General features: G+C 45.1%; 1 protein-coding gene across 1 annotated transcript in view; it reads right to left on the reverse strand.

The window, feature by feature from the left end:
* Positions 1–1,411: 1,411 nt before the first annotated feature.
* The window catches only part of Gycalpha99B (guanylate cyclase 1 soluble subunit alpha 2), a 58,364-nt gene continuing 33,749 nt past the window's right edge, over positions 1,412–26,026 (reverse strand). The window contains exons 7-9 of the mRNA XM_084601949.1: positions 22,495–22,638; positions 8,061–8,215; positions 1,412–3,769 (exon numbers count right to left, since the gene is read on the reverse strand). Coding sequence (XP_084458075.1) covers positions 3,562–3,769; positions 8,061–8,215; positions 22,495–22,638 — 507 coding nt within the window. The 3' untranslated portion in view covers positions 1,412–3,561. The remainder of the gene's footprint in view (positions 3,770–8,060; positions 8,216–22,494; positions 22,639–26,026) is intronic.

Genomic DNA, 26,026 nt, shown 5'->3' on the forward strand with positions numbered 1-26,026 from the left:
GCAACTCTCGGGGGGGGGGGTCGTGGCTGCTCTTGGCCCTGCGGGGCGCGGGGCCTTGCCTCTTTTTTTTTTTATTTCTTTCTCTTTAATTTCTCCTCTGTCCGCACAAGGCAGCGGAGGTAGCTAAGCTACAGAACCACTAGCAGGCCCGTGCATTTTTCTTCCTTCTTTCTGCAGTCGCAACAACAACAACAACAACTTGCACCCGCCAGACCAACTTTTCAGGCCGGAAAAATGATCAAAATAATGACCGGAAGCTGAACAGGGCCAAGTATGCACGCTATCACGGGGATGCCAAATCGAGCCTGCGAGACGCCCAACGGGACAGTTCCTATGAAAAGCACTAACAAGCCTGGAATTTTAGACTTTTCGACTGTTGATGCCAAGCAGCTTTCACTGATTGACCCGATAATCCGGTAAGATTACCAAAACTAATATTTAACAGGTACGAATACTGGCTCTTATAGATCGTAGTCACTGAATCGACGCACTCCACCAGCTCTCGCTAGCAAATAGCCACTGGGCCAGAAGGCCGCTCTTCCTGAAAGACACGGGTTAAAAGAGACATATAGCCTCATGACAGTGCCATATCGTATATAAAAGGGCAGGACGATCCCTGCAATGAGGACCTTGGGGTAGAAGGGGATTTGGTAAAGGACTGTTGTAAATCCTATCAGCCTGGGGTTGGCGTTTAGTCTGATATCTCATTATTCGAGCGAAGTTGAGCAGGTTAGAGCTTTTCGTCTCGGTCTTCTGTTTGGCGTTTGTCATATGTCCACGTATCACTGATGCATGACCTTCCATTCCTGAAACTACGATGCTGAATTAGAAAAATTTCCCGGTAGAAGCGCAGGAATGATGATTTGATGATGGCAGAATGCTTCGGCACATTCTTCTGATTGATGCATATGTGGACGATCGGTCGATGATACTCCGTGAGAGCTCCAGATGCTGGGAAGTTAGTAGCTCTGCCTTGTCATTTTATTTTATTATTTAAAGGCACCAAACAGGGCACGAGTTCCCATATGTACGGCCAGTGAATAACTGCCACCGCGTGCCCAATGGCTCGCGAAGTCCTTGCAAGCACTGTACGCAAACCATGATGCTCAGCACTGTAATATCCTGCTTTAAACAGGCGAGCACTGGATGACATGGGTTGCTGCTTCCAATTAACAGCGGCGATTCAAGTGAACTGGCGAGTGTTTTGTGTATTTTATTACAGCAGTTCATCTCAGGCACCCCTTCTACGAAAGACGTCTCATCATTTGAATACAAAGGCTCAGCGAGCAGGTCTTGTTCTTTCTTGAGAGATATGCACTAATGAAGCTAAAACGATAGTATTAACACTGAAATTAAAAGCAGTTGCATGTCGCGGAATTCAGGCGTCTCGAATCTTTGATCAGATCTAAATTCCGACATTTTATTGCTGTATAAAAAAAGGCAGTAAATATTGAACATATCCGACAAGAATATATATAGCGAAAAAAGAACGAAAACTGGTTATGTTTTACAAAAGCCGAACAATCCTATAGAAATTAAGCCAGGTAGGCTGATCAGCTTGACTTGCCTCAGCCACCTCGTCTGGCTCGGCTTGTTAGTACACTGAGCGGTGCGGCGCTCAGGCTAGCACAGTTTCCGGGTCTGGATGAACTTACCTATCGGAAGCTTGACTCCATCGGACCGTGCACCTGGTTAATCGAATACGAACTAGTTAACAGATAACTGATTTCACGCGATAAACGCATATTTTAAATGTTCGAGACTGTGGACCGGCCGCATGGTCTGCGACGATAAGCAGCACACTGAGCACATGGTGAAATGCACAACGTTTTTACATTCGACAAGAGAACAGCACTGTAAGCATCACAAAAAACAATATGCTAAATCACACAGTTTTCATCGTGCGCAACAGTCACCAAACACGTGCTCCTCACGCTAAGCTGCTAATTCCACTAACGGCCATCTTAGTTCGCCATCAGAACAACCACAAATATTTCAAGTTGTAAACTGTGATAATCGCCTATTATTACGACCCAATGTCACAACACGACCTACAAACACAAATTAAATGACCAACATGCTCACTATTTATTAACTCGAGAAAACAAGGTGGTGCGAGGCTAAGTTTATATCCTACCTTAATCACACGCAGTGGAAGTGTCTGCGTCGCTTTTCCGTAAAAGCAAACGTGATAGTGTGTTGGAGTCCTGTTTTTACGCGTGCGCTTTCGATGACTGGTTCCAGACAGAAAAAAAAAAGTCAGCGAAAGAAAACATACATTCGGAAGACAAATGGTTATAAAAAAAAGGAAAGTGTACATGCCCACCAATTTATGTAGACATAAAGCTGACTACTAAATACGCGAAAAAAAAATCTTCTTCAAAAATTTAATATATAGTGCATTAAAGTATCGCCCGTTGTTGTGACTATGTGGCCCAAAACCACTTCGTTACAAAACAAAATTACAGGAAAGAATAGAAGAAACCTACAAGCCGATTTAAAAGGCCTTAATAAGCATTCACTGTACCGATCGACCATAATTTTGTAAGCAATTACGTCTACCTAACGCACTTTGCAAAAATAGATCACAAAATACCAATTTTAAGCATGCGGAATATTTTCACCGCCATATTTCGTGCACAGAAAAGGACATGAAAAGAAAACAAGACATGATATAAACTTTCAGGAGCCGTATTTTCTACCAAAATGCTCGAAATGAACGAACAGCAATACACATAATACCCAACTCCAGCATTTGCCTCCCAATACAGCTCACTGGGAAACCTTACCTCGTCTCTGCTGCTGAAACACACTTTCAACGAATTCAATTGAGCTGAAGTCACAGATCGCTCGGCCCCTGTAATCCGATGTGAGTCTCAGTACATTGAGGCGTACCAGCAGGGTTTGCTCAGATTCCCCTGAAGATGGTGTCCGGTGGGCATTCCAAGCAAGTAAACTTCCACTGGACGACGAACTAGACATACGACGTGTCTGACAAGCTGACGTACGATATACCGCTGTCTTTAGTGCAATTGATGTCAATGACAATAACACGGCATGAATCGCCATGCAGCAGTCGCTTGCGAGTGACAATATATCCGGGTGTTGCACGGCACTGGACTCGGAAGAAATCGTATTAAACTTACATACCAGTGGTGACATAACAGTTGTTGCATTAGCACAGCGCCGCACTCAGAACATTCGTATCATACTCACACTGCACAAACGTTGTCCATTTATGCTTGCACATTTGTAGTTGTTCGATGCCTTGTCGTACACTTACACACCCAGTTCTCCGTAATATGAATTGTCCGCGAAGTCTGAAGTTACAAATGTCCAGGAACGAGTCACTTCCACTGAAAACGAAACAGATAACACACTTTGAGCAAGCCCTCACCGAGCTCTGACACCCTACTTCCGTGTTTCGTATTCATAGATTTGGTTCCTTTTGATGTCCTCGATCGCACTGAAACGTAGAGAAATAGCCGCGCCCCTGGGCAGTGTTCCTAATGGCAGTCAGTCCAGGGGTGGGCCTCGCGGAAGCTACTTGGTTGCGTCCGCTCAGGCAAGCCACGTCTGCGAGGCGTCCATTCTGAATTCTCGTTGCGCTTTGCGTATGTGCACGTCCAGGGGCTCGGCCGGGTCAAGCTTGGGGTGGACGAATCCTCTGAGGAAGTGGCAGGTTCCCTTGATGTTCTCCGGGAATCCGTCCGGCAGGCACTCACGAGGCCGCGCTTCGAACCGGTATCCCTCCGTGTGCACTAACAGTCTGCAGTGAAGCGGGAAACAATGCGAGAAACTTACAGTTGCTATTGATGATGACAAGTCTGTCCGCTAACACTTTTAAAAGTCGACATGACGAGAAAAAAAAATTACGAGGAACTTTAGCGACTAAAGTAGTGAAAGGCAAAAGCCTGAATTCCGCATTCTGCTACGCAACTGGTACTAATTAGTAATTAATTATTTAGGCATTACTGAATCAATTATTTTGCATTAGGTGGGTAATTATATGATTACTTAATTCGTTAACTAATCAGTCATTATTTAGTAATTTCTGTATTATGAGTTAGTAATTATTTATTAATTAATTAGACATTAACTAGTAATTACTCATTGATTGACATGTAGCCATATAAGGCACACATTCGCGCATACTGTGGTAATGCTCTGTGATCGTCGAGACCTCTATTATGTCATCCCGCCTCAGCCAATCAGAGCCGCCGCTAAAGCGGGGCACATTTTGTCCACGACAGCATGAGCCATTAAAGGCTTTCGCCTTAAAAATGCTGTGGTTTAGCTCCGGTTGAACCTAGTGTATCGCGAAAGCTTGTACGCGCGGTCACACGTAGTAAAGCTCTTTATTGTCGCAGCTTGTTTGTCTTCTCTTGGTCGCGCATTTAGTTAAGACGTATAGAGCGATTACCTCAGATACTGTTGCGGTAGCTAAGACTGGAATGGTTTTAGGTATCACTTTAACGATTGACAAACCGGCCCTGTGGGCGAGCCTGTGGAGTCGGCGGCAGCACAACTCTGACGTCATGCACGTCGCATCTTTAGCTACTGGGCATGTGCAACGCGCGCAGCGAGGCCGTGGAGCGGCGGCGACAGCGGCAGGGGTGCAACTCTGTAGTCACGTGCGGCGTACCTGTTGCTCGGCGCATGCGCAGTAGCGTCTGCGGAACCGCGTAGCGACCTTGGCTTTACATGGTGTAAAGAAGCTTTTGCTTCAAAACCGTATCATGCAACAGAGAAAGGCCTACTACAGCAGCGCTAGTGCTGGGGTAACTTTGGGGCTTTACAGAACCACTCGGTAGAGCCACCATTCCTTTCCTAGACTAACAATGTTGCCAGCTGGGACTACGTATCAATATTAGGTCCGGTACTATTCCTAATTTATATAAACAATATTATTAATGTAGCGTCCACTAATGACATTGTTGTTTATGCTGACAACACTAATGTGTTTTTCGAAAACGATAACCTGGAGATATTGAAAGAAACAGCAAACAGGTGGCTTGCAGGGCTTTCGGTATGGCTAAATGCTAATTGCCTGGAACTGAACGTAGCCAAAACGAAATACGTCTTTTCAGGGCCAAAAAAGAAAAAATTCTGCCTGGAAACTTTACCCTTACATTCGAATAATCGAGGCTAACACGAGAATGTTCCGTAAAATTTTTAGGCATTGTATTTCAGGATATATGCTTTGGAATGAACACACACACTGTACATTAGTAAGAAAATGTCTTCCTCTATTGATATTCTAAACAAGACGCGTACTCTTGTACCTTTAAAATTGAAGCTACGGCTGTAAAACTATTTGTTTATTCGCATGAACATGTGCTGTTTGCTTGTGTGGGGAACGACCATTGAGACAAATAAAGAATACTTACGTTGCAGAAAAGAACTGTATGAGCTATTGGAAACTTACCGTACCTTGATAGCACCACAGAGCTATTTGCGAAATACAACCTTCTTAAGATAGAACAGGCTTACAAAAAGAAACTATAGCAGTATATATCCGAACCCTTATGAATGAGAATAAAGATACCTTTGAAAACCCATATTTAGTAAAGCCTACAGCTTAGTATTTTAGAAGTACACAGTACAATGCTCCGAAATCCCGTGCCAACTATGGACATCAAATGCTTACGAATTTAATTCCAATGACTTTAAGCTGCTACCCACAACTACTTTTTTTTTAACCCTGAAAAATACATCCGTTAGAAATATAAAAGAATTGTACACAACATGATCATTCTGCAACAGACCTGAATTATGTATACTGATTTGTAGTCCTCTTTATGTTTTTATCCATTTCAGCCATAAATTCTTTTGTCTTGCTGAATTTTAACACGATGCCATGTATAGACACGGTCATGTAGATAGTTTCTTTTTGTAAATTCCATTACTTGCTCATTGTTTTTTCTTTTTTGCTTTTTCTAAGTGCCTGTGATGCTCTTTCAGGAGGATAGACCTCTGTCAGGTTTTTACATACGCCTTTTGGCAGTTCCTCCTTGATTAATGTACTGAACCAAATCTCATCTATAAAAAAATATCTTTACATCTTTCCGCCGTCATGTTAAATTATTACCGCGGCTGCCTCAAGAAATATTTCCGTTCCTTCTCTGGTGATATCATCTTCCCAAAGCGAGGCCCTGGCGCTCATCGGCCATCACATCCAGTAGTGGACGGGCTCCTTTCCTGCCTCGCTGGTCATCTGAGTTTTTAGTTTCCGGTGGCTTGCTTGCGAGCGCACCGAGCTGTTTGCTTGTATGGCCGTGCGTGCGTGCGTTTGTGCGTAATTACCCGGATCGGCGGCAGGCCCAAGCGGAAGCCTAATTAGGGTAGGCGAGCGTGGCCGCAGGGTGGGACGGGTGGGGGATGGCAGGGTGTCGGAGAGTGGCGGTTGTGATGGTCCAGCAAACGCATCACCGCGGAAAGGTCGGCCTCTTGCCGGCCCAGCACGTCGGCCGCGAAACAGCACGGATCAGCGGCGGGACTGGGCGAGCCCGCGTAGCGCTGCTCCGCTCGTGCGCGTCGCTGAACTGCTCTTTCCCCATCCTCCTCTCGCGCTGCTTTTGATCTTGCGTTTTCCTTCCTCTTGTCCCTCGCTCTCTCCTCACTACGTGGCGCGGGAGGTTTGTCGTTGAGCCGAGCTAAGGCGGGCTTGCCCTGTCGGCACGCTGAGAGGTTCCTCGCTTCGACGGCTTGGAGGAGGCGAGGGGGCATGTAGGGCAGAGGTTAAGAGTAAGGGCACCGCTGGAAACAGACCCTCGCCTTTGGTAACAGGTGTAGCACTCTACAACTCTCCACATCACGGTGGTCTGCTGCGTTGCTCAAATCAAACGTGAAGTTTGAACGTAAGGAGAGGGGTTCTTATTTAATAACGATTTCTTATTGTACATAGACAAAGGTTTATATAACATGATCGATCAATATTAGTAAAAGTTCTCAATGACATCAAGGTTATGAAAAGTAAGGGCTGCTGATCATATATTGACCAACTTTGGACCCCACTTCTGGAGCGAAAAAAGAAAAAATGAAATATTAATTAAGAAGAGTTTAATGAAAACAAATTTACGTATAATTAACCAGAATAATATTAACGCAATATCTTTAAACACTCTGTTCTGCAAAAAATATGGCGTTGTGAGCAAAAAATTATCACTGGTATGACTAGCCGAGCACTGATCTATCAGTGGGTTTTGCGACATAACGAGATCGCACGATAACATAGAGCTGGGAGAAGCTTATCACTCTGGTTGCTCATTTATGCTGGCCAGATATAAGATAGGAATCTACCTTCTAGGGCTCTTGTATGCCCCAATCAGGTCCGCTACTCCTGGATCACATTTGTTCGTACGGCTTGTGTAAAGCGGGACCTGATATATAGGGCGGGTGGTCGCTTACGACAGGTAGCTGAATAACGTGGTAGCTTGGGGTATTAGAGACGCAAATTAAGGGATTGGTAGTTAAGCAATCACAGACTATATATACGCGAACAAGGAACCCCAAGCGGATCCGCAGATGGGAACCATTATAGCTATCGCGTCATACCCTTTGAGGTGGAGATTAAGTGTTTCTGCATTGTTTTAAATATGCAGCAAATATTGAAAATAAAGAGAACTAGATAAATCAAAATAACGCACTACTATATTGCATAAAATGCAACGTTCTGGTACCGGCAGACAATGTTCAAAACGCAGCAATGAATAGAAACGAGATGGCAACTCAAATAGGCAGGCTTCGTGACTGATATTTTGAGCTGTCAGACATCCTTATTAAAGCAACAGGGAAAATAGGCAAATATAATCCGTATACATGCTGCTAATAATGCAGAAAGAAACAAAGGGGAAGCTATACTCGTAAAATCTCTACTAAATAACTAGCAGCTACCGCTCCAAGAACAATACTGGTCAGAGCAATTTCCTTAATCGATGCCCTCTGAGCAATGTCTGTAGCTGCATATTATTGTACCATCCCTCTTCAGAACCTTAAACAGTTTCACTTTCCAAGTGCATACAGCTCCTTTTTAATTTTCATTTTTAAGTCCCACTGACCTGTGCGTGGTGGGACTGACGTTGATGTGCATGGCGATGCTGCCGGACTCGAACTTGTTGGCCAGCGACACGTCGTTGCCGATGAGGCAGTAGCGGGGCATCTTGACGCCCACCACACCCGCCAGAACGAGGCCCGTGTGCAGGCCGATGCGCATCTGCGAACAAAGGTCACGCCGCGGAAGAATACAGTTCCGTTACCTTTTTTATTGCGAAAGCAATACTACTTGCACTTTCAGCCTTTGCCGTGGCACGGCGGTGCCACCATTGACCTTAGTTGACCTCTGTGTGACGTCATGTGTGACATCACGCTGAAAAGAAGGGCGACCGACTCGCGCCGTCACAAGCCGCGGCGGTGCCACGACCGGTGCCTAACTCCTGCGCTCTCCGCTAGGAGCGCAACAGGTGTTGTGACGTCACACTGAAGAGAAAGGTGACCGACTCGCGCCGTCGCAAGCCGCGGCTAGGCACTATACCGCGGCGGTATCACCACCAGCGCCTAACTCCTGCGCTCTCCGCTAGGAGCGCGATTGTGGCGTTACGCTGAAGAGATTAGGCTCCACTCACGTCGCTAGAAAGCAGTAGCTGTGCCAACCACCAGCGGCCTAACATTGCTTCGCGGCGATGCCACCTACCACTAGGGAAGCTCGTCGTAATGCGCGCAAAAGAGAGCGGCGAGCTACAGAGACAGAAGAAGAGCGTGAACCTTCGCAAACGGTCTGCCGAAGCGCACTGATAAAAGAATGCTCATATGCACTGGTGATTTCAACAAGGACCCAAGAAGAGACCCCAAATTCATCGAGGCCTTGGACGAAAAATACTACCTCCAGCTATGCCCTCAGCAGCCAAGATGAACTACTCAATGGGGGAGCAGTTTGGACTTGGTCGCCTACAGAAATGCAGACCGGTATTCAATAAGAGAGGTACAAGTGAAGAGTCACTTCTTCACGGACCACCGAAGTGTGTTTATTGGCTTGTATAAAAGCGATGAACCACTGTAACAATGTGTCTCTTGTGTGACTAGTGTGTACCTTGGATTTACCAGAACACTTACCATGAGTGCCAAGCATGCCGTTGTAGCCAGTGCAGGAACAGCAGTTCTACAGTCTGCATTAACATCACCAGCAACCAAGTATATCCTCACAGCCGCAGCGATTATAGTTTCACTACTAGTTGTACATAGAATAGCCAAGTGATCACCACAGCAGCACAAGGTATACAACAGGTTTCACACAAGCACCACAACAGCACGACTATCATGTGAGCGAGGGCGTAGCCATTGGTATTGCTTTCGCAATTTCCCGGCTTAACCAAGTTGAGCCAAAGCCATTTTTTTCAACTCCTCCTTCATCACTTTCTTCACGAAGCGGTTGAGGTGCCCACTAATAAGTGAGACTCTTGCTGCACCTTCTCATTTCAAGAGAAAAAACAACAACAAAAGAAGTGATTTGAACACGGCTGCTTGAATTTACTAGCCTGAAATATGTTGTTCCATCACCGCCCATAGCTGCACGAGTGTGGTAAAGAGTAGGCCAGCGCGTCTTACTCATTCGCCGTCTCTGTAGCGTGAAGCAGCGAGCTCGCGAGAAAGACACGCCGTTTTATTTTTGTTTACAGATAACCAATTGACTTTTTGTTGCGTTAAGGTATAGACAACGCGAAACCACAGGCGCTGCCGATAAAACAAAAAAGGCTAAAGTGCTGGTTTGAATACAAAGAGGGTCACATTTACAAGGCATCTAACCCTCTGATTACGATTTTTATCTCAGAAGCCAGAATATGAAATCGAATCTTAGTCGGCGAGCATGATATCTCGTTGCTGTTCACGAACATAGTGTATGATGTGACGCCATTTTGGATATTCTAAACCCCTTTGAGGAAGCACTTCTTTTTCCAAAACACGCACGCGGGCCGTGAAAGCACGCAAACAGACAGGCAAAATAGTTACACTAAACCTAAATCGGTATTGAGGGTTTCCTCTCACTATCAACTTAACTACTGCAGTGTCATTGAAGGTCGCAATTTTGATCGATGCCATTTGCAAAAAAAAAAAAAGAACAACAAAAACAACAACAAATGAAGCAACAATTTGACTGCTGCAATTTCAATTAAGGTAGTAATTTTTATTCATGCCGTTTGCCGAAGGAAATCTGAAACAGCATCGCTCAGACTTAAGCACAAATCTGAAAAAGTGCATTCGATGACTCCTTCTTGTCTCTAGTTAGGCAACAGTAATGTCATCATGGTAAAATAACTGTAAACTATGACGGCACTGAAGCCACAGTTCGAACATTCAACTTTAAATTTCGGCGAGAGTTAATAAAACGAGCCCCCTCTAGTGTCGAATGTAAACTTCCCAAAGAAACCGAGCTGACCTAAAGTGGCACCTCTTAGACTGCCGCTAGCGCCAACATCGGCTCAAGAGCAGAAAAACTTATTTTCCAGCGATAAAGCGCCTCGACTTAAGGAACTACTGCCAAACGTACGCAGACATGGACGCACAAATGCCTCATTGAAAGCACGCACACACACTCAAACAAAAACGCTTCTATAACTGCGCAACGAAAGCGAAAGCCGACGATACCACGCACTAAACGCGAAAGGAAGAAGGGGACCCAGGGGACTAGTAAGCGGCGCAGCGCCAAATATTCGTTAAAGTTCAATCCCGGGCCATTTTATGCTTCCCAGCGGTGCTCCCCCGGAACGGCGTGATTAATTTAGGCGAGATTAAGACTGCGTCCCCCTTGCCACCTTTTTCCCATTTCTTCCCTCAAAGACCATTCGGGGGCTGGGCCACTGCCACGGTTTCCCTTTCCTCTGTTCCAGCTACAGGCAAGAAATAGAGAGAGAGAGGAAGAGAGGGAGGAGGTAGAGGAAGGGAACAAGGGTCGAAAGTGGTGCGGAGGCGGGAACGGGGCAAATTCTACAAATCCTCACCGAGGGGAGCGCACCAGGTGGAAACACACTCCACGACATCGCTCGTCCGTGCCCTCGGGCGCTAGGAAAAAAGGACGAAGTGCCAAATGGGGAGCGCCGCCACTGCCACCGCGGAGAGTGGAGAGAATCTGGGGAAGAAGGTCAGCGCTGCAAGAACTTATGGGGAGAGTAGGGAACGAGAGTGGCAGTGAGGACACAGCAGAGCTCCCGCACACGCATGCGCTTTCCCAGTTTCTCCCTACGTCCGGAGGGAAGCGTGCTTTGTACGTGCACAAGAAGTGCTGGAGGTGAAAAAAAAAGGAAAGCAAGGTTGCAAAGGCAGCTAGGGGAAAGGAAGAAGTGGAAGCAGTTAGTTGGACAGCAAACGGAGGGAAGGAGAAAGATGAACGGAAGAAAAAAGAGAATATGCAGCACTAGAGTATGTTGCACGCGAGCTCCTATGTATTTGTGAATGAAAAGAAAAAGAACGAGAACGAAAGAAAAAGAAATCTCTACGAGGCAGTTTCAATGGGTCGGAACGACCAACTCACGGTGGTTCGCATACTGAAACTCGCTGCCGTCCGAGATAACGGCGCTGGCGCGACACGGCTGGTCGGGAAAGCGAAATGCACATAAAAATAAGCCTCGCAAAGCAAAGAAGAGCAAGCCAAGTAGGCAGAGGCAAAAATAGCAGGCAGCGAGAAGAGTAAAAAGGGAACTCGGGTCGAAATGCGCGAAGAGCGCAATCGTGGCTCTTCCGTCTCTGTATAATTGATCAACTTCGTGAGGAAAGCGGCGGAGAGACGGAAGAGGATCTACGGCGGTGCTATGCTAATGTGTGTAACAACGCTTCGCACGTGCCTGGCGCCACCTGAACTCCGAGCGGCGTCAGTACGCGAAAGCTTGCTGAACACTTGACGGTTTTCCTTTTTTCCCGAATGTCGTTACTTCGACTGTTATCGCTTCTATCAACAGCTAGCTGCTATTCGGGAGTTGGCAGGTTACAATTCTGACGACGTCCCCTAAATTCAGAAAACGCATGGTGGAGTTCCCTCCTATTGCCATAAAAAATGGAAGTGCATTTCTGATTCCTATCGACGCTATAAATGTTTTGTCGGAGGGGGGGGGGGGGGGGGGGGGAGGTGTTGCGCTAATGTTCATTGCATCTTCAGGCGAAAAACCAAATGAATTCATAAGGCGCACTTTCATGGTGCGCAGTTTATATAGCCCGGTGTTTCCTATATGCAATTAAAATTTCAGTATGTCTAAAGTTTTCGGCATTTCACCTCCATCGTAGAGCGGAAGGAATTTATTTCACGGCCAAGCTCTCACAATCGGAATGGCAAATGAATTGAAAAAGAAACACACGTTATACCCTTTCACGGCAGCCTGAATGACAATGAGAACAGACAATGCACAACCGTCGAGAGAAATGCTTCATGAGCTGGTAGTGTTGCCAATTCTTGCAGTTAAGGTTCTGTGCACGTACTAAGAGCGCTATAGACTGATTTTGGATGCCTGAATTCTTTATACGTCTCGCATAAAACTCAAGGCAGTTTTGCGACGCAAATAAACATGCTGTAGAGAGCTAGGACTTTAATATTTCTTTTTTTTTCCGCTTTTAGACAGTCAGGTTAGAAATATATGTCAGAACGCGGCGAATAGGATATCCGCGTAATATTGCAATTGAAATTCGAGTAATTTACCCTAACTATCTACATAAACTGAAGATGGGACCTTCGATCGACAGCATGAGAACCGCATTAATGAAGTTCAGAGCTTAGCATCAATAATAACGCAACTTTTAATCGCAAAACAGCGTACATGAAGAGTCGCATAATTACACAACCTTACAACCATTACCGCACCAACTGTGCAGTTTCCTTTAGAACATCGCCGCTCTAGTGAACAACGGCGGCAGGTCCTCGACGATGCTAATGAACTATAAATTAACGCATCTGCATTCATGCATGCTCGCAGGCTTGGTAGGGGTTGCGAGGTGTCGCAAATGATTTCTCGATTAGCCCTTTAATATTCTCGGATGGTAAGCAGGCAGCACGGAAACATCTCGGCCCATTCGGAGGAGCTGCTAAGGATTCCGCGACCAGCGTTGCCTAACACAGGACGTTGACTCACAAAGCGGTTCCGATCTCCCGAAGAACGATCAACCCGCAATTGTGGAACAGATTGCGGTTGCTGGCTTGAAAGTAACGCAACAACGTTAGCGCAGATGTCTGGCGCTACATTCTTTCCAACATGAGTTACGACATCGGATATTTCAATAGGCCCTTATATGCTCCGCAGGCAAAAGCTGGAATGTCTCATCGCGAGTTTTCTTTGCTCTCTATTGTTACGTCGTTTTTACTTTCTTACTTTCTTAACGCTTAGGGGCATTTAATGTTGTCGCATTAAAGGTCGGATAAGCTAGGCAACGACACGGAAAAAGTGTAAGTGCTTGTTAACGGATGTTTTGCACTGACGTTTCTTACTCTCGCGCTTTACTACGGCCAACCTATCGCAATATTCGTAGGATGCGGCAGTTCCGAAAGTTGCACAATCACCCGCTCTGAGGTTGTTACTAGAGCCGCTTTCGCTGCTGCGAGGCCTTCGTCGCCTGCCACACGCCGGTCTTGTCACGCTGCCGATCAGCTTATGGCTCTACTGCAAAGAAAACTTGTTCTTCTTCTGAAGCCGACGTCGAGCCTCGCTACCGCGACGACTTTCCTGCGGTGCACTAGTTTCCTCAGACGCCCGTAGCTGGAACCTTGGCTTAACTCCTTGCGTAGCACTTAGCTTAGCTGCTGCAGTCCCTCTCCTATAGGCGATGAAGAGATTGAAATGCTCAACTAGTGGCGAAATAGTCAGGGAAATACACATCTAGCGACAATTGCGTCAGCAATAACATCGCTGGAGACAGACGCATCAGCGCCCATAGTGGGGAAAAGGGGGGTGTTGGCGTCGCCACCTACTGACTACTATTGACTGACCAGGGGCGCCCTCTAAACTGAAGCTAAGCCGGAGGGGCTGGGAATAAAGCAGTTTGTGCTCTGTTCCGGAGCGGCGTGGTCGCCTCGCTCCTATCCCGGCCTTCGTGATTGGTGGTCGTCTCTCGGCACGCCAGCACCGGAACGCCCACACAACAGAGTGGAGGATGGGACAATAATACTGCAGTTGGATGCTAGATTGGGCGAGTTGGTAGAATTCATTTTGGATGGAAAAGAACGTAAAGGGGCGAAGGACAAAGGAACAGGAACAACTGCGTACTTCCTGTTCCTTTGTCCTTCGCTCCTTTGCGCTGTTTTCCATCCAAACTGAAGGGGACAATAAAAATGCGGCTGCACCAGCTTTTTTGTTTTCTGTTCTTTTCTCAGTTCGTGTAGTGTCTCTCTGTTTCCTTCTCCTGCTCCTTCTCTCCTTTCTGTCATCGACCTCATCTCCTTTCTCTAAGCTTTCATTAGTAGCCTGTGTGATCGGTGACCTTGGACGGGCTTCGTGCATGCGACGGCCGAGGATGTGATGCGTGCGACGACTCACGCTATAGTTCCTAGGAAGAAGAAAGCTAGCTGGGCTTTAATCTTCTCAGGAGAGGAGTCTAAATGTCACCTCAAGGCATAACATGGAGACTTCGGGTCGATTACGGCAGATCCATGTCAGGGCCTTTGTTTGTTGAATAATGCAATTCTGTTTATCAAATATTTAGGGGAATCCCACAAGGTGATGTAGATTTGTAAAAAGGGAGTAATTAATCATTGGCATCCACCTAAGCGCAGCCATGCTAAACCATAGAATTCTTATGCAATGAGCCATGTAATTCTGTCATGGAAAATTATATCGAAGAGAGCTTCTCCTTAGCCGTTCGAATAATCATTCACCCAAGAGGGCAGTGGCGCTTGTCTCAGAATTTGTCCGTGCGACCGATTCATGATACGTTTTTTTCTTTCTGGCTAATGATGAAACCACTTTCAAAGTTGGAGAGTGCCAATGGCATCCCGCCAGTCATGACGACAAAGTACACGGCTACCAATGGTATTAGTAACTGACAGTTCTACTTGCAGTTTATGAAGTGCGCTTTACTTGCATAACATACACCATTCTCAACTTGAAAAACGGAACGCCAGAACCAATTTCAGCGCTGTCTTTAATATATGCATTACGGATAGACTAAGCGCTGCTAACGCACGGAATGCGATGAAAGGAACTCTGCCAAGGGGAATGGCCCTCATCGTGTGCATGATTGGTGGAGACGAGCCGTTAGCGCCTCTAGCGACGAAACAGTGACACAATTTAGCTGCGCTCGCAGAGTACTTGTCAGGTCAAGCGAGGGACTGAATTATCGGTGACACATGTCTCAGCAATATTCTTCTGACTCAAGCATGGAAAGATGAGATCCAGCACTTATCATCTGGCTTTCATCCATGCCAATTTCACTTGAAACTATACGGTATATTCGTGAGACAGCCGTTCAAAAAGATTCACACTTTCTTTGGTATTTTACCGACGGGGCTTGTCTTACCAACAAAGATGTAGAGACCCCTAATTCTCTCAAAACTTCAACTTATACTGGAATGGGACAGGTAAATAATCGTTTGCATATTATCTTTAGTACAGGGTCAGGTTGCAATGTACAGCCTTTGGCCTCCATGCGCCGTGTGGGAAGAAAAACTGTCCATCCGTGCCAATTTGAATGTGCAGACTACCGCACGGTTTTTTCCAACAAATTTCCGATTTCGACCAAATCATGTTTAATAGAGTAGCATGAACTTTAAATATCTAGCAGGAAAGCAAGATATACGTGAAAATCTCTTTTTTTTTGTTATTAAGGAAGGAATATGGATTAGTTCTTGTTAGCATGTGTATTACATCCCAGTAACAAAGGAATGACAACTGGTTTTGCGTGCACAGAATTTTCTTTAAAGAGCGCATGAAGGCATATAATGGTTGTATCCGATACCCATACTCGCCTATACTCAGCTATGGGGCAGAAACGTGGATACTAGTGAAAAGTGTTCTACTTAAGTTGAGGACAACGCAAATAGCTATGGAACAGAAAATAGTAGATGTAACATGAAGAGATAGGAAGCGTGATGAAGATTGGCTGAGGAAACAAACTCGAGTTAATGACATTCTAGTCAAAATCAAGGAGAAATGGGCGTAGAAGCACATGCAATGCGGATTGCTTGGTTTGGTTTGTGTGGTTTAACGTCCCAAAGCAACTCAGTCTATAAGAGACGCCGTAGTGGAGGGCTCCGGAAATTTCGACCACCTGGGGTTCTTTAATGTGCACTGACATCGCACAGCACACGGGCGCCTTTCTTTTCGCCGCCGTCGAAAAGCGGCAGCCGAGGCCGGGATTCGATTCCGCATCCTTGGGAACTGTAGTCGAGCGCCGTAACCACTGCGCCACCCCGGCGGGACGCACTGTGAAAGGAGGATAGCAGATGGTCACTGAGGGTAACAAATAGAGTCGATAGAGTAGAGAGCTCCTGACCTCGGTCCATCAGGGCTGCACAAGGACAAGTTTGTTCACCGGATACTAGAACGTTGCTTTAGCTTCATTTCTTCTCTCTTTCGTCACTTTCCTATAGATCCCTCCATTCTGATGCACCTCTTCAATAATATTTTGTGCTTATTATGCTTTAGTAACAGTTCGAGATTTCGGCAATCCACACCTAAATAAAAACTGTGATAAATACGGGTGAAATGCGAAGGAAAAGAGGGAAAAAAGATATGGATAACAAATGAAATTAGTATTTCAGAGCGACACGTATATAGCACCAGATAGCATGGAGCAAGATTAAAAATGTAAGTGTTGTTCCGAATTGAAATGAAGTATATGTTCTTAGGAAGCAAGTATTTTACTGGTATTTTTGGCTCCTCCTACATGACGGTTTGGTTTGGTTTATAGGGTATAACGTACCAAAACGACTTAGACTATGAGAGAAGCCGTAGTGGAGGGCTCCGGAAACGCCTACCCCCTGGCGTTTTTTCATGTGCACTTACATCACACAGAGCACGGGTGCCTTGCTTTTCGCCTGAATATAAAAGCGGCCGCGTGGAATGGATTCCACCCCAAGTGTTTGCTTGCATGAATTATAAGTTACTATAACTAATGAAAACTTCAAAAATCATTTCAAGCACTCAGATTTGAATGGGAAAGTTGCAAGCGTCACAAAAATTAGCCAAGCCAGATGTTTTTGACAAGGTGCAGCCTCAGCGTACCCGTCTGTGTGCGTCAAAAACGAAAGTCCGGGAAGGTAAAAAATATCCCGTGACTGCGCTCCCTGCTCACGAATCATCCGCGAATGCCTCACTTTATTGCGCGATGTGGTTGCTAGGACAGAAGGTTCGTTCGAACATTGCGACGGCGGTGTGCCTCGGAGTTCGACGTAGAGACGATGTCATACCAATAGAGGTCTTCTACGCCCGAATGAGAATGGTCAGCGACGAGAGACATCGGGTGCTCATACTTGAAGTGCATGCTTTCCCTATGCCATAAATAAAGCTGAAACCATAGAGCTAACTACTGTGTACAAAAGCCATGCCTTTACTTTCAAGCCGAACCTAAACGTAGCCATGCAGATTGCTCTCGCACAACTCCAGATTTAACCACAAGCTATTGCACAGCTAATTTTTAGACTAAATTCATGCCTAATAAAAGAGCTACGCTACGAGACCTCACCGAAAACACCTACGTCGGACCGTAACTTTCGTATTCTTACCTCAGCATTTAGAGCGATAATTAAGAAGATGATTAGTCAATATCGGGGAATTATTTACATATATGAAAAAAATAAACAACTTCCGATGCGTACTTTACGGGACTACTTACACAGTCCATTTCACTTCAATGCGGAATAGCGTCTAGCTTTCTTTTTTTTTTTTAACTTGTTCCGTCTTAACTGGGGCGCACTGCATGTGGATGGAACATATTCTTTCATCGTGATGATACGAAAGGCTGAAGCCAAGGCGTTGCTTCGCGATCACCAAACCACAGAATATTCCCGTCACAATATAGCAGCAACTAAAAAATGAGGCGCATTCTTATTTCTTGACGTAACTGCACTGTTTCGGTCATCGCGAGCAACGCCTTGGCTCTGCCCCTTTATGGTATGCGTATCTCTATGGTACAAACTATGCTTTTAAGCTTTTGCTTTTGCCACCTTTCTCCAGTGCAAGGCCTTTAATCGAATGTGGGTTGAAATGATACAAAAAATGAAACGAAACAGCCAGAAATTCAAGCTGATGACCTGAGCTAAGTTTCCTTTACCTTCAACATATAAGTCATGGGGAGATACACGTTCACACACAAAAAAAGCAAAGATACTACCGACAAATAATTCGGAACAGTAGAATTAATATGAACTCCACACACAGAAAAAAAAAAAACTGCTACAAAACCTTGTAAAAAATACGACAGTAGAGATATTTAGTATGCCGTGATCCGCGAGCCGCCACCGTGACCCTCTACCGCGTGTGGGCGGGGCGCACAAGCTGATTGGTCCCGATGCGGCAGGTCTATGTACCGATGGATGGATGAACTGAATGGAATATAGGAGCGTCCTTTGAAACGGGGTGGTAGCAGTAGCTACCATGCTCATTTTTCTCCCTATATCTTAATTATGAAATGAAACAGCCTTAAATTCAAGCTGATAACCTGAGCTAAGTTTCCTTTACATTCAACAGATAAATCATGGAGAGATACACTTCATCATACCGACATCCAGTATGTGGCGCCATCTATCGGCGTCAAGGAGATCTGGGCATGCGCAGTGGAACGCGTGGTGGCGGAACACGGTAGTGGATCACTGATCACGGTAAACTAAAACTCTCTAATGTATTTTGTAATTTTGACGTAACGTGAGAATTTTCTGCAGCTCTGCAGTACCTTTTTATAGTTTTCTACCCTTTTCGCTAGGTATTGTATGTGGACTGTAGTTTTGCAGTACATTTATGCTCTAACAACACAAAATTATGATGTTACTACAGGTACTTATGTTGTCACAACGGGGTCTCCATCAAAAGCCAAGCAAAAAAACTTGTTACAACAGAAATTTCCTGTAGTTCTTTTTTTTTAGTGGCAAAACAAAACAAATGTATAGGAAGAACAACAAGAAATTTAGGTGGAGAAAGAAAAAAAAAAAGAGCAGAAACGTGACAGCCTCAATATTAGGAACCAATAAACCCCAAAAGATCGTGTTCGTGCCCCTCACTCTTGACAGTACACACCGCCTGCTCCGTATAAATCAAAGCAGCAGAAAATGATTCGAAACCACATTTAATATAAACTATTACATAGCTCACATACTGCCTCATTTTCCCCTCTGCCTTAGATGTTTCCTTGGCTGACTCTCCGGTTAGGGAATGTAACGGCTTTCAATTAGGCAACATAATAATGTGCGTTCAGATGAAGGATAGAAAGTTCATTAAGTAATTCTAGTTAGTTAGTCGTCTAATCATTAAGGTATATCATGTAGTACATGAAAGTCGCTTTGCTGTACAACTCACCTGCACAGGTGACACATAAAATACAAATCTACAAGCCATAAAAAAATAAAAACCTCTTGTCTATAGCAAATATCAGCAACTGCTAGGAGTTTCGCCCTTACCTTTTTTTACCTAACAAATGCTGTTGCCAAGCAACCAAGCTATAACAGTGAAAAAGGCTCATGACAACAATTTGTACTGTATTAAAAATAAAAGAAGTGCCAAGGACCGTATGTTCGCCCTAATTGACCTCTAATATTTAGCTTTCATTTTTTTTTTTACCCCAACATGCACTTATGAGAGAATTCTCTCATCCGCTTGAAATCTTGCGGCATTGAACGAAAGGTTTTCCTTCCGTGCTTGATATAGCGTAATTGATATAATCACTTTCAAACGTTACATCGTTTACAAACGTATTGCATATCATCAAATATGAAAGAAATCTACATTAAAAAAAACACATATAGAAAAACAGCAATGACGGGAAGATGCATACGGAGATAATGCATAGAGCAGTTTCCTTCAAGCGGCTAAAAAAATAAAAAGCGAATAAAAGCAAGTAACGCACAACTATCTTGCGTAATAGTTCTCTTTTTTTCCTACTTCCACAGAAAAACCCGGAAATGATTTATTTTCTCGCACCAGTTGCAACGCGTTGCACAACGTTTCGAGCGAGCCTCTCGTGATGCGCTCGTTATAAGCAACTCTTAATTTATTTTCAAGAACATAAAGAAAACATGCAAAAATCAGTCACGCCTCCCCCGACATTACTTTGCCCAAGGCGAGACGAAAACATGGTGCCTACACATCTCCCAGGGGAGCAGCGCAGACCTCCGCAATAAGGAAAGAAAAAGGTCCTCGCAGCGCGTCTGCAACTTCCTAACGAAGGCAACAACACGAAAGCGCCGCAGATGACAGGCAGTGATATATGCGATTGCTCCACGCGCAACGACGCGGGTGCATTCTCCGGCAGTTTCCGGAGGGCGGCGTTGAGAAACGTAAACCCATTTAGTGGCTTGCATTGCAACAGCCTTGTAATCAGCCTGGCGTGCTTTCGACCGACTGGAGGGCTAGGAAACAATGCGTTTGTCAAAGCCGAGCCTCCCTAAAGCCTAACAATATAGAACTGCATTTCTGTTTCCGTCTTTGTAGCGTGGCGCGGGAAATGAGACGTGCGAGAATAATTCGCAGGCATTTAAGGACCAGCTTATCACTTGCAAGTTTTGCACTTTAAAAGCCTTAAACTATGCGTTAACAACGGCACACTATCACAGCAAGTCAAAATTTATGTCAACGACATAGGATACGAACGCTGCCTTCTGTCCCGTGACAATTGTTTGGGGCTTTGAATGCCGGCGCTGGTGTCTTTTTTAAGGACGGCGTCAATATAAAGAGTTATTTAATATTGTTCGAAATGGACATCGCTCTAGGCAACCACTAAAATAACGCAGAAAAATTGAGAGGAGTTTTGCCGTTTAGAAATAGTGCTAGCATTTCTCACAGTATTGCTGAAAGTCTGTTTTCGTGTCTTGTATATTGTTATTATTGTACTCGTGGTCACTTTTGTCACATTTAGAGTGTCAACCTTTCTCAGCCATACCGATTAAGCGTTTATGTGAGACATGCCCCTGCAAAAGCTAGAGCTCTCGCCCTCTCCACAACTTGATAACTTTCCTTTGTTTTATATCACACCGTTGTTTCATCACAAAAAGTTTGTAATATGAATAACATTTTCACGGATGTTGACGGTGATATTTCTAGAGCGTAAATCTGCATCTCTGATACGTCAGGCTTCTGTGCAGGGCGAATCATTATTAAAGAGTTTTAGCACAGCAAGAAAGCCGTGCGTTAAATACGTTTACACGTTGTCGTTCCCATCCTTGCCAGGTTTTGCCACATCTATAGTCTCTATGTTGCAGTTATCGTTATAATGTTTAACGGACTGTGGTGCCAGAACTCCCTATTATGTTTATGTGACGTCAGTAACAGAAAAGCAGATATCAAAAGGCGCCAGTGCAGAGGAAAAAATGTTCTTGCGAGCAGATTCAAGTGTGACACCGACAAAACTCCCGGAGCAAAACGCGACAGAGAGGAAGCCCTATGGGCCTCAGCGCTAAAGAAAATAACCTTGTTTCTTTGTGAAAAGGCTGCGTAAGAGTCCCAACAAGCGCGAAGAAACGGAGAACATCTTTTTGATGTGATCTAATATAAGTATATGGCAAAACAAAGATGAAGCACTCGAGGTTTTTTCAAATCCAGGTCTTTCACACACCAAGCGAACAAATCGATGGAATTTCATTGGTTGGTGCGAAGTGAAGCAAGAAAGAGCGTTTTAATATTGTGCACACACTACAATATAACATTGCGGCTTCGAAGAGGTGCTGACAGTTGAGGGATAATGAAAGGTTACCACAATCCGTCATATTACTCGCGTACGGTTTTGTGAATACCCATAACGAGGAATCTTTTCTCTGCTTTTTTTTTTCTTCAAGGACGCACTCATCAATGCTTGCGACTAAGGAATGGCACATCCAGAATTGAACTGCGACATCTGTGCAACATTAGTACCGTAAAACGTCCTAGCGACCCCCTGGAAATATTTCTTCGGTTTTAGGTTTTAAAATATCGTAGGTTTTAAAATATCGCCCAATCACCCTGACTTCGTCCGCTCGGACAACAATGCTCAGCACGATGGCGTCGATTCTGCTTGACAGTATCAGTTTAGAAACTTTTCTTCCATGCTTCCATGCGCGGGCAGGCCATCAAAATACTGGCATTCGTTGAAAGCGCGAAACCTACCGGCATAATAAAGAAATTACAGCAGATGCTGACGACATATGTTGCTGCTCAAAGGCGTAGCTGGTGCACTTAAAAAATCTATTCCCGTAAAGTAATACACAAAGGAATTAAATTAGATAAAAAGCAGACATGCGTAAACTAACCTCAATTTGTCTTCACGAATGAGGCTACTGCTTTTTGTATGGCCACGGGATGCGAGCAGAGAACTCTGCGTTGGACGAGGGGCGCAGCGTCTTACCTGAATGGGTTTCCCGTCGTGTGAGTGGACTTGTCCGGCGGCTGCCATCATCTTGAGTGCCATCCATGCGGCTTGCTGGGCGTGCGTGTGTACTTGTTTGCGGAGGCCACTGGCGACGCAGTACGCGTCACCCACCGTCTCGATCTGCGAAGGCAAGGAGAAGACTTGGTTGAAACACTGATTCACGAAAGGGTCAGAGCAACATGTCTACCCACATGTCCCTTTTAAATTTACATGGTAGCATGCCTAAATTGCTCTCGATATTTTCCTGAGATTACAGTTTTTGGCATATCAGAAAAAACTGCCTTTTGGAGGGCGGTAGTTATTTATTAAGGATGCGCATGACGGAGTATCTCAGAAAGCTGCCTGCTTTATAATAGGCGAACAATAATGCATGGAGAGCGGAAATAAGAACTTTTGAACGACGGTGGGAAGAAAAAAGCTAAAGAAAATGCATCTGCAATTTATTAGAAAAACTTTTTGAAAAAGTGAGCAGGTGTGAACCACTGATGTTCTTATAATCTGTTCCTACTTGTTGAGTCGGTAGATTAGTTCTTTCTCTAAAAAATATCTAGAAACATGTTAGGAAGATCTGAAACCATGTTTTAAATAGGGCTGCTGCGGCGATATATGATAATCATGTGGATCTCTTTTTCTACTTGAGAAAACCCTAACTCAATCATAAGCAAGCAGACAGCAGAAGCAGACAGCGTATGTTTCAAGGACGCCGAAACCAGGGATTGGGGAGGGCCAGAGCCTCGTCGCCTACAAGTTCGCTTACGGCGGAGCTCAGCTCACGTAAATGAAAATACGCAATTAAATGAAAATCGTAAAGAAAGTGCACTACTTGTGACTTTTCCTTCTTCTTGTCCTCTCCCAAAGTTTCTAACAGGGGGAATTTAATCTTCTCAAGATGCGTTTGCAATTCATGCAGGCATTTAGAGGCAAAACAGACGCTACCCCATGCGTGCTTCAGTTTTCGTGGATGAATTAGTTACCCGTTATTTTGAGTCAGCCCGGACGTTACATCTGTTTTCCTATGCGCGCGAGTTCAAACGTGAGCGCCGCTTCATGCTTGAATAGCTAGAATAAGCACAGCAGTTTGTAAACTTCGTGAATGAATTCGACGAAGCGAGTGCCCGCCTAACTCCAGTAAGAAAAATAAAAAACACCGTTTCTACCCCCCCCCTCCACACACACACAGACAAAATAAACATACTGTATGCAACATCAGAAGAGCTCAACTCGTGAACGTCCGTATATGTTTGCCGAAACCAATGACGAAAAACAACAGCGCCTGCGGACACAGGCAGCAAACCAAAAAGAAAAAAAATATGAGAAGACTCACAACGGTTGAAACCGTGTTTACCGACTCCAGACAGAAAACAGAATTTGATGGTCACTGCGCTACAGATAACAATAATGGTACAGTTTTGAAGCAAGCCGATCGGGGACCGACAATTTCAAAGTGGTCACGCTTGGTAAGGATTAAAATCGTAGTTGTTATCAGTATTCGACTTGAATACACGTCCTTTATTCGCAGAATTACTGATTATTGTGTCTAGTCCGTCGCGCATCACTTTTTCTTTCGTTCAGGCTCCTGCACTGCCTACGACGACGTCGAGAAGTTATAGGTGAAGTCATATCTTTTATGCATAGGCTTTGACCTCCTGAGACCTTAGCAGCAATGTGAAGAGCTTGCAAAGAGAAATTTACCCGGAGGCGCTGCGAAGAGCTACATCATCTTTACTGTCTTTCTTTTTTTTCACATTTTCATTGCCGTCACCATTAACCTGCTATTTGACAATGCCGAATAGAAAATTCATGCTTTTAAACAGCCTTGGAAAACGTCCAGAGAGAATTCGTTGAGTGCAATCTTGGAGAAGGTGGGCATTTCGACTGTGCATTCGATACCTCCCCCATTAGATGTCGAACAAAACTCTTACTGTATTCTGCACTTGTAATATCCGGAGCACGCTTTTTAAAATTCCTTTCAGCACGTTTTATTTGCATATTTATTTGAAGAACTACCATATATTCGTCTCAGTTTTAAATCAGAACGCTTCCTTTGAAAGCTCTAAGAACCATTCCTTCATGCTACGAGGGAGGAAAAGCAATAGCCATAATCAATTTACAAAAACACTCAATACCTCATAAAGGTACGGAAAAATGGCAGGTCATATAGTCGATCATTTCCATCTAGGAAAATCTGCCAGGAAATTAAGGCTCGAAAGACAGCGGGGCGGGGTTTTAAAAGCTCGCGTGCAAGCAGCTCAAAGCGGCTTACTCGCAAGAGGCGCTTCATTTGCATTGCTCAATGCTGGGCTTTGCGAAAAGGGACCGGGCAAATTACTTGCCTGCCGCGTTCCCAGACGCGTGCGCAGGCAATATGCCTGGCTTCTCTCCGCTTTGACGACTTGAGGCCGAGAACGCCTCGGGCTTGCTGCCAATGCTTGGCTGTGGTGGTGGCTGCCGTGCGCCCAAACACGATCCAGTTGTTCACTCCCGAAGCTGCTTCATGAGCGTGTTTAGCAACTCCTTAAAATATTCCTTTTCGTCTTTGCCGTTTCTTCCGCGTGGCAGTAAAGGCTTCGCGTTAAGGAACAATTTATTCCTTTCCTTTTGCTGCATGTATAAACGTAATACTTATGGCTTGTAATGTCATAATGTCTGCTTAATGTGTCTGATTTTGTTGACACACACACACACACACACACACACACACACACACACACACACACACACACACACACACACACACACACACACACACACACACACACACACACACACACACACACACACACACACACACACACACACACACACACACACACACACACACACACACACACACACACACACACACACACACACACACACACACACACACACACACACACACACACACACACACACACACACACACACACACACACACACACACACACACACACACACACACACACACACACACACACACACACACACACACACACACACACACACACACACACACACACACACACACACACACACACACACACACACACACACACACACACACACACACACACACACACACACACACACACACACACACACACACACACACACACACACACACACACACACACACACACACACACACACACACACACACACACACACACACACACACACACACACACACACACACACACACACACACACACACACACACACACACACACACACACACACACACACACACACACACACACACACACACACACACACACACACACACACACACACACACACACACACACACACACACACACACACACACACACACACACACACACACACACACACACACACACACACACACACACACACACACACACACACACACACACACACACACACACACACACACACACACACACACACACACACACACACACACACACACACACACACACACACACACACACACACACACACACACACACACACACACACACACACACACACACACACACACACA

Source organism: Amblyomma maculatum, chromosome 4 (assembly GCF_055883805.1).
Source record: "Amblyomma maculatum isolate TAMU_Amacu chromosome 4, ASM5588380v1, whole genome shotgun sequence".
NCBI classification, from domain to species: Eukaryota; Metazoa; Arthropoda; class Arachnida; order Ixodida; family Ixodidae; genus Amblyomma; species Amblyomma maculatum.